Source organism: Cibotium barometz, chromosome 17, assembly GCF_041138505.1.
Source record: "Cibotium barometz isolate CiBa-2024 chromosome 17, ASM4113850v1, whole genome shotgun sequence".
NCBI lineage: Eukaryota > Viridiplantae > Streptophyta > Polypodiopsida > Cyatheales > Cibotiaceae > Cibotium > Cibotium barometz.
This window is the reverse complement of record NC_141062.1, coordinates 53466783-53482583: the sequence shown is the minus strand read 5'-3', so window position 1 is coordinate 53482583 and position 15801 is coordinate 53466783. Positions and strand designations below refer to the sequence as shown.

Sequence of the window (15801 nt, the reverse complement as noted above, 5' to 3'; positions counted from 1 at the left end):
GGTTGAACTTACTCGTATGCAGGCTCTTCTCCGTGCACAACAAGAAGAATTGAATCTCTACCGTTGCGAGAATCCATTGGTACATGACCGTTTGAAAGCTAAGAAAGCTGAATCTTATACGGATCATGCAATGGCAATGATTGCTCAAGAGTTGCACATGCAACCAAGGGATGGAGCACGTGTAATACTTGGCTCGTACCGAGGATGCCTATGCAGAAAAGACAACCGTCCCACATGTCTTGGAATCCCCATAGGTGCCCGAACAAGAACATATGTCTAAGAGGATGAATCTCCATGCTATGGGAGAGGAACCATTGGCGACTTCACGCCATGCAGGAGAACCTTATGTAGCCCGTGAAGGATACAATGTTTATGGTAGTGCTCAAAATGTATGTCAAATGCCATTGCGGGTCGAAAATTTGCATGCACAACACATGCAACATGGGCTGCAATTTTCTGTTGGTGCAGGTATTCCGCGTATCTCTCATGCCACTCATGTCTTTGAGTGTGCTCGTGAGGGAGAAGCTATGGCTGAAAATGCAACCAACGCATGTTGAGGGACCAACCATGCCTCATGCTTACAGGGCACATGTATCTATGTCTTATGCATCACCTTTTGCTCCTAAAATCATGCTAGTCACAGGGGCTATCCCAATGGACAAACATGCAGGAAAACATGTTGAGATTAAGGCACATGCATCAAAGTCTCGTGACTTCAAAGACGGAGACAAATTTATGAAGTTTAACACATCATGGGGAATAAGATGCATCAAAGGCACTTGCTTTTATTGCCTAGTTTGATATTGCTTTTAGTGATGAGGATTTTACTCAGAAATCCATGATCCGGCATGTAAGTATGATCATGAAAGACATTGTTGCCCATTGGTGGCTCACGGAGAAACTCTCACCGAATCCTGTTAGATCATGGAAAGAGTTCAAGGAGAGGTTCTATGCCCAATTCTTGCCTCCCAATGCATTGAATGAGATAACACTGAAGTGGATTGGGTGAGAAGCAAAATGAGGGGGAAACAATGAATGCATACGTACAAAAGTTTTGGAAAGTGCTTTTGGAGGTGTCTCCATTTATTGTGATATGCAGCGGAAGTCTTTGTATTGAAAGATCCTATCACACAAATGCTCACACCGTCTTCTGTATCCTGAGTTTCGTGAGTTTAGCAATCCACTTTAATACTTCAAACTTTAAAGAGATATGAGAGAGAGTTATGAGAACTGTACACCAGATTGGGTCCCGAATTACCCACTGAAGGGTCCCCTATCTCGATAATGAGATAGTATTTGATTTATTACTTTAGAGAGAATGACTGTGGACTTTAGATAAGCCAAACGCAAGATCTCGGAGGATCTGAAGCCTGGCTGAACTGTACACGGCTCTAGACACACCTCGATGAACTGATCTCGAGCCTATGCACTCTTCCCAAGGGCATGAGGAAGGGCTGCACACTTGAGGCTGAGAAAAGAAGGCAGTGGACTGTTCTAAGCTATGTTAGAATGCTGTAAATGCTTATGAATGCTGTGTTACCTTCACCAGATGGCTGGGGCAGATGTGGATGATGATTAGAAGGCTGAGAACTGCTGTAGACTGAAACGCAGATCTGTAGGCCTGATTATTGTGGAGAGACTGATGCTGGACTGAAATGCAGGGCTATATGGTTGATGCTGGACAGAAAATGTAGACTGTGGGGGTACTGTGCACAGGCCGGCTGCTGGATATGCAGAAAACGCAGGTGTACTTGCTGGATATGCAGAAATGCAGGTGTACTTGCTGGTCTGTTTTCACTGTGAAAGCCTATCCATAAAGAAAAGGCTTCCAATGCTTGAGGGCTGTGATCACACCCAAAAGCTCTTTGTCATATACCGAATAATTCTTTTCGGCGACATCCAACTTTCTACTGTAATATGCCATGGGTCTATTGTCCTGCTGGAGGACTGCACCTATGGCTACATTGCTGGCATCAGTGATGACCTCGAAAGGTTCGTCCCATGACGCTAACTTTAATACAGGTGCTTCTGAGGCAGCTTTCTGGAGTGCACGGAATGCATCAAGCGCCTTGCCTCTAACTGAGACTTTCTGCTTGGGAGTCTTCACCCCCTTGAGCAAGTTGGTTAGAGGTGTTGCAAGGTTGGAAAACTGATGGACATGGGTACTATAGGTCTGACAAAGACCTACGAATGAATGGATTTCTTGGGCGGTCTTAGGAATGTCCCAATCTAAGATCTCCTGAACCTTTGATGGATCGAGTCTAATCCCATTGGAACTGATGATGTAGCCCAAATACTGAACTTCCTTAACACCAAAGACAGACTTTTTGGCATTTATGTAGAGCTGATTATCTCGCAAAAGTTGCAAGACTTTCTCCACATCTTTCTCATGCTGCTCCGCAGTGGCTGAGAAGACTAGTATGTCATCAAGGAATATGGAAACACACTTCCCAATGTGGACTGCGAAAATCGTAGACATCATCTTATTGAAGGTTGTAGGTGCATTTGTAAGCCCAAAAGGCATGACTACGAACTCGTAGTGACCACGCTCTGTCCGAAAAGCTGTTTTTTGGAATGTTAGCTTCAAAAATGCGGACCTGATGGTAACCACTCTTGAGGTCAATCTTAGTGAAAAACTTAGCACCGTCTAAACGCTCCAAAATGTACTCTATCCTTGGCATAGGAAACTTATTGTTGATAGTGAGTTTGTTCAATGCCATGTAGTCTACACAAAGGTGTGCAGACTTGTCCTTCTTTTGGACAAATAGGATAGGTGCACCAAATGGGGAGGAAGAAGGCCGAATGATTCCGGCTCGGAGAAGCTCACATAACTGCTTTTCTAACTCGCCCTCTAAAGTCTTAGAAAGACGATAGGGAAACCTGCTAGGAGGATCTGATCTAGGGACCAAATCAATGTGATGGTCCTCAGGGCGAGGGAGTGGGAAACTGGGCGGGAGATCGTCCCTAAGCATAATGTCGTGATGTCTGGATAGGAGGTCTGCTAACTGAGGGACTGAAGATGTAACGGATGCTACTAATGTGAGGGAGGGGCTGTTTGACCACGAACATAAAGGAGTGCTTCTTTTGCTCCTTTGCGGATAGCTCGTCTGGCCTGGAGATGCGAAATCAATGGGATGCCAAGAATGCTTCTATCCCCACGAATCATGACAGGCTCAGGAAAACCTTTACAAATAGTAAAAGTGTCTTGCCCCCAAACGGGAATAGGCTCATACAGACGGAACCACTGAATTCCTAAGATCATGTCACACCCCAACAGAGGTGAGACGATGAAATCTCGTTGAAATGAGGCCTTCTGAACTTCAAAGGCAAATTGCTATGCCTTCTGGAAAATGTGGGTGCGAAGACCAGGTGTAAACCCGTCCACATCCAGATGATATGGGACTAATGTGCAGTTCAATTTATTAGCCAACTGGGGAGAGATGGCGTCTTCAGAACTACCCATATCGAAAAGGACTACAAACTGTCGGCCTTGGGCAGAGCCATAAGCTCGGATGAGGATTTTCTGAGCAGCATCGCTCTCACCCTCCTACTTAGCATCAAATACCACGGATGGCATAGGATGCATAGAAAGTAAAAGTTGAACTGCATTTGAGGTAGTAGGCGGGGTTGGAGGAGCTGGGGAGGTTGTGGCAACTGTGGCAGAAGGAGCTTTGGCGGCTTGTGCGGCTTGCCATTTGTGGCAATCCTTCCCCGTTCAGCTTCATTTCTTCATTCTGAGCGAGAGTCAGAGTCCGGTCATATGTACTTGGTTCAAAGTTACGAATTGTGAACCGAATGCTAGAGTCCAATCCACGAATGAATTGCTCCATCTTAGCCTGTGCAGATAACCCTAATTGCTGTGCTAAAGTAATAACCTTACTGGAAAACTGAAGCACTGGGGGGTCCGTTCTGTCTGAGTCTATAGAACTCATCTTTCGGACCGGTCATGTACTGGGGCGGGAGAAATCTGGTCTTCAGGTCATGGACAAAGATGTCCCAGTCAAAGGTTGTGACACTTGTGGCCTGGTGTATATGAACACTAGACCAATGCTGCCACCAAGTGACTGCCTCACCAGTGAGATGGGGAGCCGCTAAGTGGACTTTATCTTGTGGGTCTGTGATCCTAGCTAATGGAAAATGAGCATTAAACTGATGAATAAATTGATTAACTGATGAATGATCACACTTACCATCATACTTACTGAAGTTTGGTTGACTGCGAATGACGGTGGTTGATGTTGCTGCGGACTGCTGGCTGGTGACACCTATGATTGGGGAGACTGAGGAGAGTTGCTGATACCTCAAGTGTATGGCCTCCTTTTCCCGTTGGTGCTCGAGTAACATACGTTCTTGATCAAGCTCACGTTGGTGTTCCCGAGCGGCGAGTTCAGTTTGATGCCGGTCTTCGTCGATCCTGCGTTGGGCTTCCTCATAGTCCCGTCTTTCTGCTTTTTCTTCTTTCCTTCGGGCCTCATCCTCTCTCCTTTGTTGTTCCATCTGAAAGAAGAGGGAGATGTAGTCGGGTGCTGTTGGAGGCGGAGAAGGACGTACTGCTGCTGCCTCCAAGAGTTGGAGACGCTCCATAAGCAGCTGGTTCTGAGCTCTTAGAAGAGCTATGGTGTCTAGGCGGAAGAACATGGTCTCCTTCGGGGGAGACGTCTTCCGGCTGATGAGTACTCTCTTCTGTAGACATGATGCTGAAGTCGGTGGTCGTTCCGGAACGCAATCTAACCATCCAAGGATGCCCCCACGCTAGGATACGGTGTGTGTGGACAATCTGAATCTGATACCAATGTGATATGCAGCGGAAGTCTTTGTATTGGAAGATACTGTCACACAAATGCTCACACCGTCTTTGTATCCTGAGTTTCGTGAGTCTAGCAATCCACTTTAATACTTCAAACTTTAAAGAGATATGAGAACTTTACACCAGATTGGGTCCCGAATTACCCATTGAAGGGCCCCCTATCCTGATAACGAGATAGTATTTGCTTTATTACTTTAGAGAGAATAACTGTGGACTGTAGATAAGCCAAACGCAAGATCTCGGAGGATATGAAGCCTGGCTGAACTGTACACGGCTGTAGAAACACCTCAATGAATTGATCTCGAGCCTATGCACTCTTCCCAAGGGCATGAGGAAGGGCTGCACACCTGAGGCTGAGAAAAGAAGGCGGTGGACTGTTCTAAGCTATGTTAGAATGTTGTAAATGCTTATGAATGCTGTGTTACCTTCACCAGATGGCTGGGGCAGATGTGGATGATGATTAGAAGGCTGAGAACTGCTGTAGACTGAAACGCAGAGCTGTAGGCCTGATTACTGTGGAGAGACTGATGCTGGACTGAAATGCAGGGCTATATGGCTGATGCTGGACAGAAAACGCAGACTGTGGGGGGTACTGTGCACAGGCCGGCTGCTGGATATGCAGAAAACGCAGGTGTACTTGCTGGATATGCAGAAACGCAGGTGTACTTGCTGGTTATGGCCTGTGTATGACTGTATGGCTGCGTTGAAGAACTGTGGGCTGCTGTACTGCTGCGTTGAAGGACTGTGGGCGGCTGTACTAGGACTGTAGATGGCTGAAGGCAAAAACGCAGATGCTCAGAGGGTTGGAGAAGCAAAACTCAAGTACTCCAAGGCTGGATGAGACTAGTTTAGTGCTGAAGGCAAGGGTACTCCTAGGGCTGAGGAGGAAAGCTCTTAGCACATTGAAGACTGAATGAGAAACTAAGCCCTATGCAAGCCTATTTATACTAGATAGGGGTTGGTCAAGCTGGCTGGTTATAATTTAATAAGCTTTATGTTTATAAATGACAATAAATGCCAAATAAATACCATAAAATATGGGAAAAATACCAGATAAATCCTAGTAAATTCCCTAAGGCTTTTGGGATGTTCTAAATGATGCACAGGCATATGAATGCATATTATGCAGGATGCAGAGTGCTTTCTGATGCAAACCCTAAGGCTTCTACTGACTCTACATGCATGAATGATTCTCTCCAAGTGGGTTAAGGGACTTGACTGACTGACCCGCTAAGGCTGTGAAATGACCTACGTAGCTCGTGCCTGACTTATCCTGGACTGAGGATGTACAATGCGGTCACGGTGTACGGCAAATATCATCCTACTGGGTCCTTATATTGTACAAATGTTGCACTGCTGATGATGAGCCATCTTGTCACCATGCACTGAGTGCAGAGTGCATGTGACATTTATGCACGTCACCGAGCTGGAAACGAAGAGAAGGTTTCAATCGGGATTGCAACCCGTGTACAAAGCGGGACTACAAATGTATCTTGGTCACATCTTACACCAACTAATTGCAGCCGCCACTGCCACCGAGCAATTGGAACTCAAATTGAGTCGATCCAATAAGGCTAAACCCTCATTTCAAGGCAAAGAGAGGACTGTCCAAAACCTGCAAAATAATGGACAGCCACCTAAAAAGGACCAAAACCAAGATAAAAATGGTCCAAAGGTTGAAAATAACTCTACCAAGAAGCGTCCATTCAAAGTGAGAGACTATGGTCTCACTCTTGAGCAGAAAAAGGAATATATGAGCGAGGGGAAATGCTTTACTTGTGGTAGCACTGAGCATATTGCAAATGCATGTCCAAACAAGAAGCGTGATAATGCAAATGCATCAAAGCCCAATGTACATATGGTCCCAGATGTGCAGTACAACACTTCACATGATAGCAAAGATAGGGTTGTATGTAAAGCTTGGGGACAGCTTAATCAGCCCGCTTTGTTCATGTTTGATGATTGTGCAACTGAGAACTTCATATCTACACAGATGGCAGTTGCTTTGGATATTGAAGTGGAGGACATGGGTCCTCAAATTGAAGCAGGGACTGCCTTTGTTGGTAGAGAAGTGCAGGTCATGCTTATTATTGGCAAGTTGCGCATACACATTCAAGGCTATGTGGATCATGATGATTTTCTTGTGGCGCCTTTGAATGTCTGTGATGTATTGCCTGAAAAGCCTTGGTATACACGCATTGATCCATGAATGCGTGTATGCCAAGGCTTACAAGACCAATAGAATCACCTTCATGCATAAAGGTTGAGAGCATGTAATTGATGTTGGTGAAGAGGGTGATACTATTTCCCTTGTATCTTATGTACAAATTAAGAAAGTAATGAAAAAGAGTGTTTTTGCGTACTTATTTTTGTACAAGATCATGTTGAGGAAAAAAATGTACACGTAAACACTCTTAGTAATGATAGGCTGAAATTCTTGCAAGAGTACAACGATTGTTTTGCTGATGAGTTACGAAATGAGTTGGCACCCGTATGACCGGAAGATCATTGCATTGATCTTGTGCTGGGTAGCTCACCACCTAATAGGCCAGCCTATCGTGTAAGTGCATCCTAAAAAGAGGAGATCATGAAGTAGGTAAATGAGCTTCTTGAGAAGGGTTTGGTTCAGCAAAGCTCTTTCCCATATTGTTCACCCATCCTCTTGGTTCAAAAGAAGGATAGATCCTTTCGAATGTGTGTGGATTATAGAGCTTTAAATAAGCTTACCATCAAGAATCAGTTTTCAATTCCACGCATAGACGACATCCTTGACAAGTTGGATGTATCGACATGCTTTAGCTGAATTTATCTCAAGAGTATCATCAAGTGTGTGTAGTGCCTGAGGATGTACACAAAACTGCTTTCAGGATAGCATTTGGGCTTTATTAGTATCTTGTTATGCCTTTTGGTCTTACGAATGCCTTGGCTACATTCAACAGAACGATGGATCGCATATTCTGTGGATACATGAAATTTACATGTGTCTTCTTTGATGACATCCTAGTCTTCTCAAAGACCAAAGAAGGGCATAGAGCTCATTTGGCCATTGCTTTTGAAGAACTCCATAAGCATAAACTCTTCATAAATGCAAAGAAGAGTGAGTTGTTCTTGTCAGAGATACATTATCTTGGGCATATTGTGTCCAAAGATGGAGTGCGGATGGATCCTGCAAAGATTGATGCAATTCGGAATTGGCCCGAATTGAGTTCGGTGCATGAGATCCGTAGTTTTCTTGGATTATGCTCTTACAACCGCAGGTTCATTTGGCACACTGCATGGATTGCTTCTTCTTTGCATGATTTGACAAAGAAGAAGGCCACATTCAGATGGACTAATGTAGAGAGGGATGCATTCCTCAAATTGAAAGATGCAACTACTCATGGTCCAGTGTTGATCATTCCGGATTTGCAAAAGCCTTTTAGTGTGGAATGTGATGCATCTGGAAATTGCATAGGAGCTGTCCTAAATCAAGAGGGACATGCCGTGGCTTATGAGAGCTGTAGATTGCATGATACAGAGCTATCTCTTGGCATTTATGAGAAAGAGCTCTTGGCTGTAATTCATGCACTTACCATATGGAAACATTACCTTCTTGGGGATGATTTTACTGTAAAAACAGATCACTAGAGTTTGAGGTATTTCCTTACCCAAACTAAATTGTCAGAGAAGCATATGAGGATGGCCAATTTCCTCTCTATGTTTTATTTTCAGATCTTGCACACCCCAGGAAAGAAGAATGTAGTGGTGGCAGATGCATTGTCACGAAAGCCGTATGTAGCAGCTATCTTGGTTGCCTCTCATAGGGACTTGTCTGCCATGCATGATTTGTATCATGCGGATGTACTATATGGGCTGATTTGATGGTTGGTCATGAACATGTCTCTTATGTGATCAAAGAGAGTTATCTCATGAAAGATAATTGCCTATGTGTGGTGTCTGACATGAGGTAAAAGGTTTTGGATGAGTGCCATGTTCCTCCATATGTTGGTCATAGAGGCATAATGCCTACTACGCACATGATTGAGCGGTATTTCTTTTGGCCAGGTATGCGGAAGGACATAGAGGCCATAGTCACAGGGGACATGGGGGACGGACCCCTGGGACGGGGGAACGTCGTCCCATAACGCGCGAGAACGAAACCGGACAGGGGACGGCTAGGGGACGTGTGAGCCCACGCTACAACAAGGGGACGACGGCGGGACGGCGGGACGGCTGTTCGTGTGGGACGGAGCTGGACGGGACGGTGAGTGGACCGTTGCGCAGTCGACTGTTGGGCGCCTTGTAGCCGTTGGGCGCCTAGCCGTTGACCATCCCTCCCCTCCCCAGCTATAAGAAGAGCCCCCATTGGCAAGGCACAAGCAAGGCTCAAGCTCAAGCCTCAACGCTCCTCAACTTTCAAGGCTCAAGTGGAAAGCTCATTGGCTCAACACTCCTCAACTTTCAAGGCTCAAGACTCAAGTGGGCATTGGGCAACCCGGCAAGGCTCTAGCTCTCCTCAAGCCTCAAGGCTCAAGTGGCATTGGGACCTTGGGTAAGTTGTAATTTCAAGTTGTCACTTGTAGTCTTGTTGCTCTCCTACACTCACCTCTTGCTCTAGCCTCTCCATTGGCAAGCCTCTCCTACATCTCTCTCCTACTTTGGAGCTCATACGGTCACATTGCATCGAAGAAGAGGAACCGTCTTGGGGTGGAACGGGCAAATGATCTAGTCTTTGTGAGTGCAAACTTGCGAATGCTTTGCAAGAGTGCAACTGCAAAGGCTGATGCATTTACCGAGTGGGAGATGTCTCAAGATAATGAGGAGTTGGAGGAGCAAGTGGAGGACATCTCTATGGAGCCTGCAGGCATTGCAGGGACCCATGATCGTGAGACCAGCACTTCACATGCCCCTTGAGACTTTTTGACATATGTACTACTCTAGTGATAGTCTCTTTTTTGTATGCCACTTACGTGGTTAGGGCCTAGGCCTTTGCCCTTGTCTTTTGCTTTAGCCTTTGGCGACCGGGTCCTGGGTGCCCGATCTCCTTTTTTGTAATACCCATTTTTTTGCTAGTATGACTTAATATTGATGCTTTGGAAGTGTAAAGTGACTTTGTTTTAGTATTGTTAAGTTTCTTGAATGAGTGCTTACTTAAAATTGCATATTTTGTATGCCTTCCCATGCCGTTCCCCGTCCCAGTTCCCAGGAATCCCCGTCCCCGTCCTCGTTCCCCGTCCCATGTTACTATGATAGAGGCATATGTACGTGCATGTATCACCTGTCAAAAGGTGAAATTTGATAGGCAAAAGGCACCAGGTTTGCTTCAACAATTGTCTAATCCCACGCAGCCATGGAAAAGTATTACAATGGATTTCATTATGGACTTGCCACGGACCCAACAGGTTAATGATGCAATTTGGACAATTGTGGACAGGTTTAGCAAGCAAGCTCACTTCTTGCTAGTCAAAAAGACCATTAAAGCTGAGGATATGGTTAAAATATATCTTCACAAGTGTTCAAGCATCATGGAATGCCGACGTCCATTGTAGGGGATAGAGATCCCAGGACTACAAGTCTCTTTTAGCGGGCCTTATTTGATAATATGGGCACCAAATTGGACTTCTCATTAGCTTATCACTCTCAAACGGATGGGCAAAGTGAGGCTACAAATTTAGCCGTGTTGGATCTCTTGAAATGTTATGTGGCGGATGAGAAGTCTTCTTGGGACAAGTACTTAGGAGGAGTACTTACCGCTTGTGGAATTTGCATAAAATAACACGGTGCATGCATCTACGAGAAAGGTCCCGTTTGAGATTGTTTATGGTAAGGTGGTTTTGCCACCCATCCTTCGCACAAAGGATGAGATATTTGCAACTAATGAGTATGTAAGAGACTTGGATATTGCTTTTGCTCAGGTGCGGACAGCCATTGCAAGGTCACAAGACAAGCGTAAAAAGGCTGTCGACAAGCATAGAAGGCAATTAGATGTTAAAGAGAATGATTGGGTATTGCTGAAATTTGAGAAAGCAAGACTTGCAAAGAGGCCTGGCAAAGAGGGTGCATATCCTAAGCTTTCAACCAGGTACTATGGGCCTTTTCGAGTGATCGAGAAGATCAATGAAGTGGCTTTCAAATTGGCATTGCCTAGTCATTGGCACATACACAATGCTTTTCATGTGAGTCTCTTTCGTAAGTATGTTGGGTCGGAGCCCAGTGACATGGTCATTGAGGATCCACTAGAAGGGGATGAACTTGAGGAGATTTTGCAGCTAGAGCAGATTGTGAATCACAAGGAACGCAAGCTTGCTGCATGCAAAGTTGTCAGGCGTTACCTTGTGAAGTTTAAGAACTATCTTTCCATTGATGCTATATGGGTAGATGAAGAGTTCTTCAGAGATTGCCCGCATGTGCTTCAAACATATTTGGATGCTTTTCAGATGCGAACAACTGTTTAGAAGTCGGGGGGGAGATGTTAGCTTTTGGCCACCCAATTGGTCCACCCGTGCTTTCTCATCATGTATGTACATTGGATTGGTGTCTATGGAAGTTGTATATACCGGCGATTGATGCCACTCATGTGATACTATGGACTTGGCTTTCCGTTGGGACTTGTGCCTTTGTGTACATGCTTGGAAATGCGTGGTGGATTGGTGTTCCAATTGGTCTGGTACCTCGTGTACTTGCCTAGAGCACGTCTATTTTGGTATAGTCTCAAGAACGGGGATTGTCCATACCAATGTTGCATTGCATAGCATCTTTTATGTGCTTGCTTGCAATTGAAATTACATGTTGTTTTTATGCTTGCTTTACCAATGTGTAGTTTTGGGTAAGGGGGCGCTCGCCCGCGAACCGTGCGTGTGAAATTGTTTGGTGACATGGTTATATGGCATGTGACAAGTGGTAAGTATTGGTTATAAACCTAGCCTTAGGAGTTAACACTAATTTATAAGTGAGTGTGTACACACTTCATTAAGTTTTGGGCAACCAAAACTCACCTATAAATTATGACCAGCCTGTTGTTCACACACACTAATGTCCCGAGTTGGACAAAACCCCAATGTCCACCGCCCAGACATTATTCCCTTTGTACAAAGGGAGTAACCAGCCATGTGTCCTTTCTAGCTTGCTCCACAAAGCACCTGCCTGCCACCTAGAGTGGACAACTCGCCTCCTTCATGACGGCTTTTGGGTTGTATTTTTTGCACTTTCTCCTTCCCAACTCCATATCCAAGCTTACTAAGGTGTTTCCCAAGCTTCCACGAGTGTTTCCGAAGGTGCAGTAGATGTGGTGGTGGATTGTGCCCTTGTTCACTTTGGACCTGGGTGTGGTCACTTGAGGGGCCATTGTGGATGGATGTCTGGCACTTCTCTACGAGGAGGATAGTGAGGTGGTTGTGGTTCAGCTCATTTATTTCATGATCTTGGCTACTACTACTACGGTGGTCCGAGTGGCTTCTTGGACCCTCCAGTTTCTTAAAATATAAAAAAACTTTGACGAATTAGAAATTACAACTCACATAGCTCAGTTGTTAGGGTGCTTGAAGTCCATGCATGAGGCCGCAGGTTCAAATCTCACTTGCCGCTTGAGGTGGTGCCTTGTAAAGATGGGGGGTGTGAGTTGGATCCTCTGATCAATGATGTTAGCCCATTAGCAGCATTGCAGCTTGTCATATCTGGCAGGCATGGTGCAGTGAGACCATTGAGGGCTTCCTGCCGGTGGAGACTATTTGCTCTAGCTAGACGGACCTCACCTGCGGGAGCACATGACAAATGACTCGGAGAGCATGCAGTAGTGCCCCGCTGCCTTACTTCGTACTTGGAGCGTCGGACCTATCATCACTGAAGGAGACTGCAGTGTCGCTTGGGTTTTACTTTTTTTATGTTGTCTTGACATCCATTTTACTCATGGATCACATGTAACAGCTTTTTGTTCTTATAGACCCTTCAAGTCTTTTGTAGACGTTAATAACCTCTCTCTCTCTCTCTCTCTCTCTCTCTCTCTCTCTCTCTCTACATGTATGTTTGTATGCATATATACCATATACATGCATACATATAGATAGATAGATAGATGTAGAGAATGGATAGATAGATAAGTAGAGATAGATACATGTACAGTATATACGTGCATACATATATAGATAGATAGATAGATGTAGAGAAATAAATAAGGAGAGAGTGGATAGATAGATAAGTAGAGAATGGATAGATAGATAGACGAGTAAAGATGGAAATAGATAAGTAGAGTGATGGATGGATATACATATACATAAGTAGAGAGTTGAATAGATAGACAGATAGTAGAGAGGTGGATAGGAGACAGATGGACAGGCAGATTGATAGGTAGATTACATGGACACCTAGGTAAACAGACAGACAGACGGATGGATGGATGGATAGATAGATGGTATGTCGATGTAAGGACGATGGATGGACGGATGGACGAACGGATGGATGGATGGATAGATAAGCTGCTACTTAGTAATCCAATAATTTGTTTGGATGACGGATGGATGGACGGACGAATGGATGGATGGATAGATAAGCTAATTAGAGCTGATGAAACCTACTTACTAATCCAATAATTTGTTTGTTTGTTCCTTTTGGCTTTTGCGTGTATTCAAGTTGGGCTAGTCTCTTCTTGGCACAATCATTTGGAATATATAATTTCATTATCTTATGGAAAAATCCTAAGATGCAAGACAAGGTTCTAGGGTTTTGGCTGCATGGTTTGAACTAGTCTTCGACATGTGTTCTAGTTGTAATATGATTGTGGATGCTTGCTCTCTTCTTTGCAGGTGACTCAAGGGTTGACAAAGTTATAAATGCATTGACTCAATCCGGGCTTCTCTTTTCTGCTGGAATTGCAACGTCATTGAAGGAGACTGGACAGCAATGGTGAAGCTTTCTATCCTTTTACCTGAAATTCCTAACACGTGTGCCACAAGAAAAAAACAAACCACTCACATGCACACTAGCCGATGGCGGTGCTGAGATGCAAGAACCTGGAAATTGAAATTATCACGTTCTTAAGCGATTCAAGATATTTTCTGCGAGGTGGAAGCAGTAGACCTTGGGCCATTCAGTTGGCATTATACCAAACGTGGATCCATGTCAACACCATCGTGTCCAGATGTGGTTGAGGGCTATGGTTAGTGCCTGGCATCTGGTCACATGCCACATTCTTGGTAGAAAGTGCGCGAAATTGATTCTTCTTTTGAGTAGAGCTTATGCTTGCAAACACTAACGCAAGGACAAGTCCTGTCAACTTTCAAGCCACTAACATTTGGCTCGTTTTGAATACTAGTAATAAATAGCATGGTTGGTTTTGAGTGTGCTCTAAGTTTAAGAGATATGTGCATTTCTGCAGGGACTTTCCAAATGCCTGGCCTCCATTGCAGCACATGATCATAGAAGGCCTCATGTTTTCTGGCTCAGACAAAGGGAAAATTCTAGCTAGAACAATAGCTCAACGGTGGATCCAAACCAACTATGTGGTTTTTGATGAGACTGATCATATGCTGGAGAAGTATGATGCAACAGTGTGCGGGGGGACGGGCGGAGGTGGAGAGTACAAGCTACAGGTATTTCCATGGCACATTGCCCTTCTCTGACTGTAGTTCTTCGACTATGTGCATAGTGAAGTGGGTTTTCTGCTTCAATGGCTTCAAGGGGAGGCTGGGGTGGGTGACTACTAGTTTCTAACGAGTTACATGGTGACTTGACAGACTGGGTTTGGATGGAGCAATGGCGTAGTTTTATCTCTACTCAATGACTTCGGGTGTTCGTTGAACCTTTCACCTACTTGTCCTTGAGGGAGAACTGTGCCAGTAGAGTGTTACAATTCCTTTGTACACAGGTACCAGTTTAGCGGCATGCTTTTGATATGAGGGGAGTTACTTATTCATTTTTAAATGGAGTTTTCTTAATACAAATGCTTGGTGATATGCAGGGGAGGTCCTTACCATCTCCTGCAGTCTTGTCAAGGCATGAACTTGCCCCTAACATCCTCCCCTATACAGGCTCAAATTCATTGTTTTGCAAAGATGACGAGTCCTCGCTCAATCTGAGAAACAAACACCAAAAGTATAGGAAACAAGCAAGTACTTCTTGCTTTCGTACTTGCGTTTTCAACTTGAAACTGACTCCAGGTAAATAGTACCCCATTCTAGTTAGTTTCTGTGGGCTGGAAGAATGGCAGAAACAGGGGATGTAACACCACCACTCCTACTTAAAACATTAAGGACTTGTTTTTACAAACCCCATGAAGCCATCAGCTTAACCACTCTAGAGTCTTATAATTTTAGTTACATGTCTTGGGGTTATGGATTATAGTAATTTGAATATCAGGTTTTCTGTTGGGACAAGGCTTACGATCACCTTTCTACAATATTCATTTACTTCTTCAAAAGGTCTACAATCATAATATCATGAAATAGGTTTGATTTGTGTTAAATGATGGTCATTATGTTTTTGGAAGTTAAATATTTGGAATGTCTAGGATTTTAGAATGAAAAATTTGAAGAGCTTGTAATCCTCATTCTTGTAGTTTTAGTTGGGTATGTTTGAAAGCCTTTTTTTTTCGCACCTATACACAATTGCATGTCACATTTTTACATGCTAACAAAAGTTTTGCCATTGCTCTCTCTCTCTCTCTCTCTCTCTCTCTCTCTCTCTCTCTCTCTCACACACACACACATACACACACACAACCCACCCACCCACCCCCCTAATTGTTTTTTTTTTTCAGATTTTTTAACTTCTCCTTAGTAAGAAGTGGTCCACCCTAGAGTCCAGGCCGTCGAGCCAATAAGCAACTCACGCACAAGGACGTACATATTGCTTTGCTAAGGGACTTCAGTTTCTTCACGAGCTGGCAGTATGGAAGTGTGACAAACTCTATGGTCAGACACATGAGGCTTCACAGAGACTTGTGCATCCTTCCCATCCCTGTCATAGCCAGTGTGTGCATCCCATGCTGTCGCCTGCCCTCCCGCTTCTACCTAAGTGCCCAC

The 15801-nt window shown here is 44.5% G+C and overlaps 1 protein-coding gene across 2 annotated transcripts in view; it reads left to right on the top strand.

Annotated features, from left to right (window-relative positions):
* Positions 1-15197, top strand: part of LOC147630167 (putative trehalase) — a 72632-nt gene extending 57435 nt beyond the window's left edge. Inside the window, exons 10-13 of one of the 2 annotated variants that reach the window (XM_086811809.1) lie at positions 13585-13684; positions 14157-14370; positions 14515-14645; positions 14739-15197. In XM_086811809.1, the coding sequence (XP_086667935.1) occupies positions 13585-13684; positions 14157-14370; positions 14515-14601 (401 nt within the window). In that variant the 3' untranslated portion in view covers positions 14602-14645; positions 14739-15197. Of the gene's footprint in view, positions 1-13584; positions 13685-14156; positions 14371-14514; positions 14646-14738 lie in introns of those variants that run through there. The other variant, XR_015267791.1, reaches the window with a different exon arrangement.
* Positions 15198-15801: the final 604 nt, after the last annotated feature.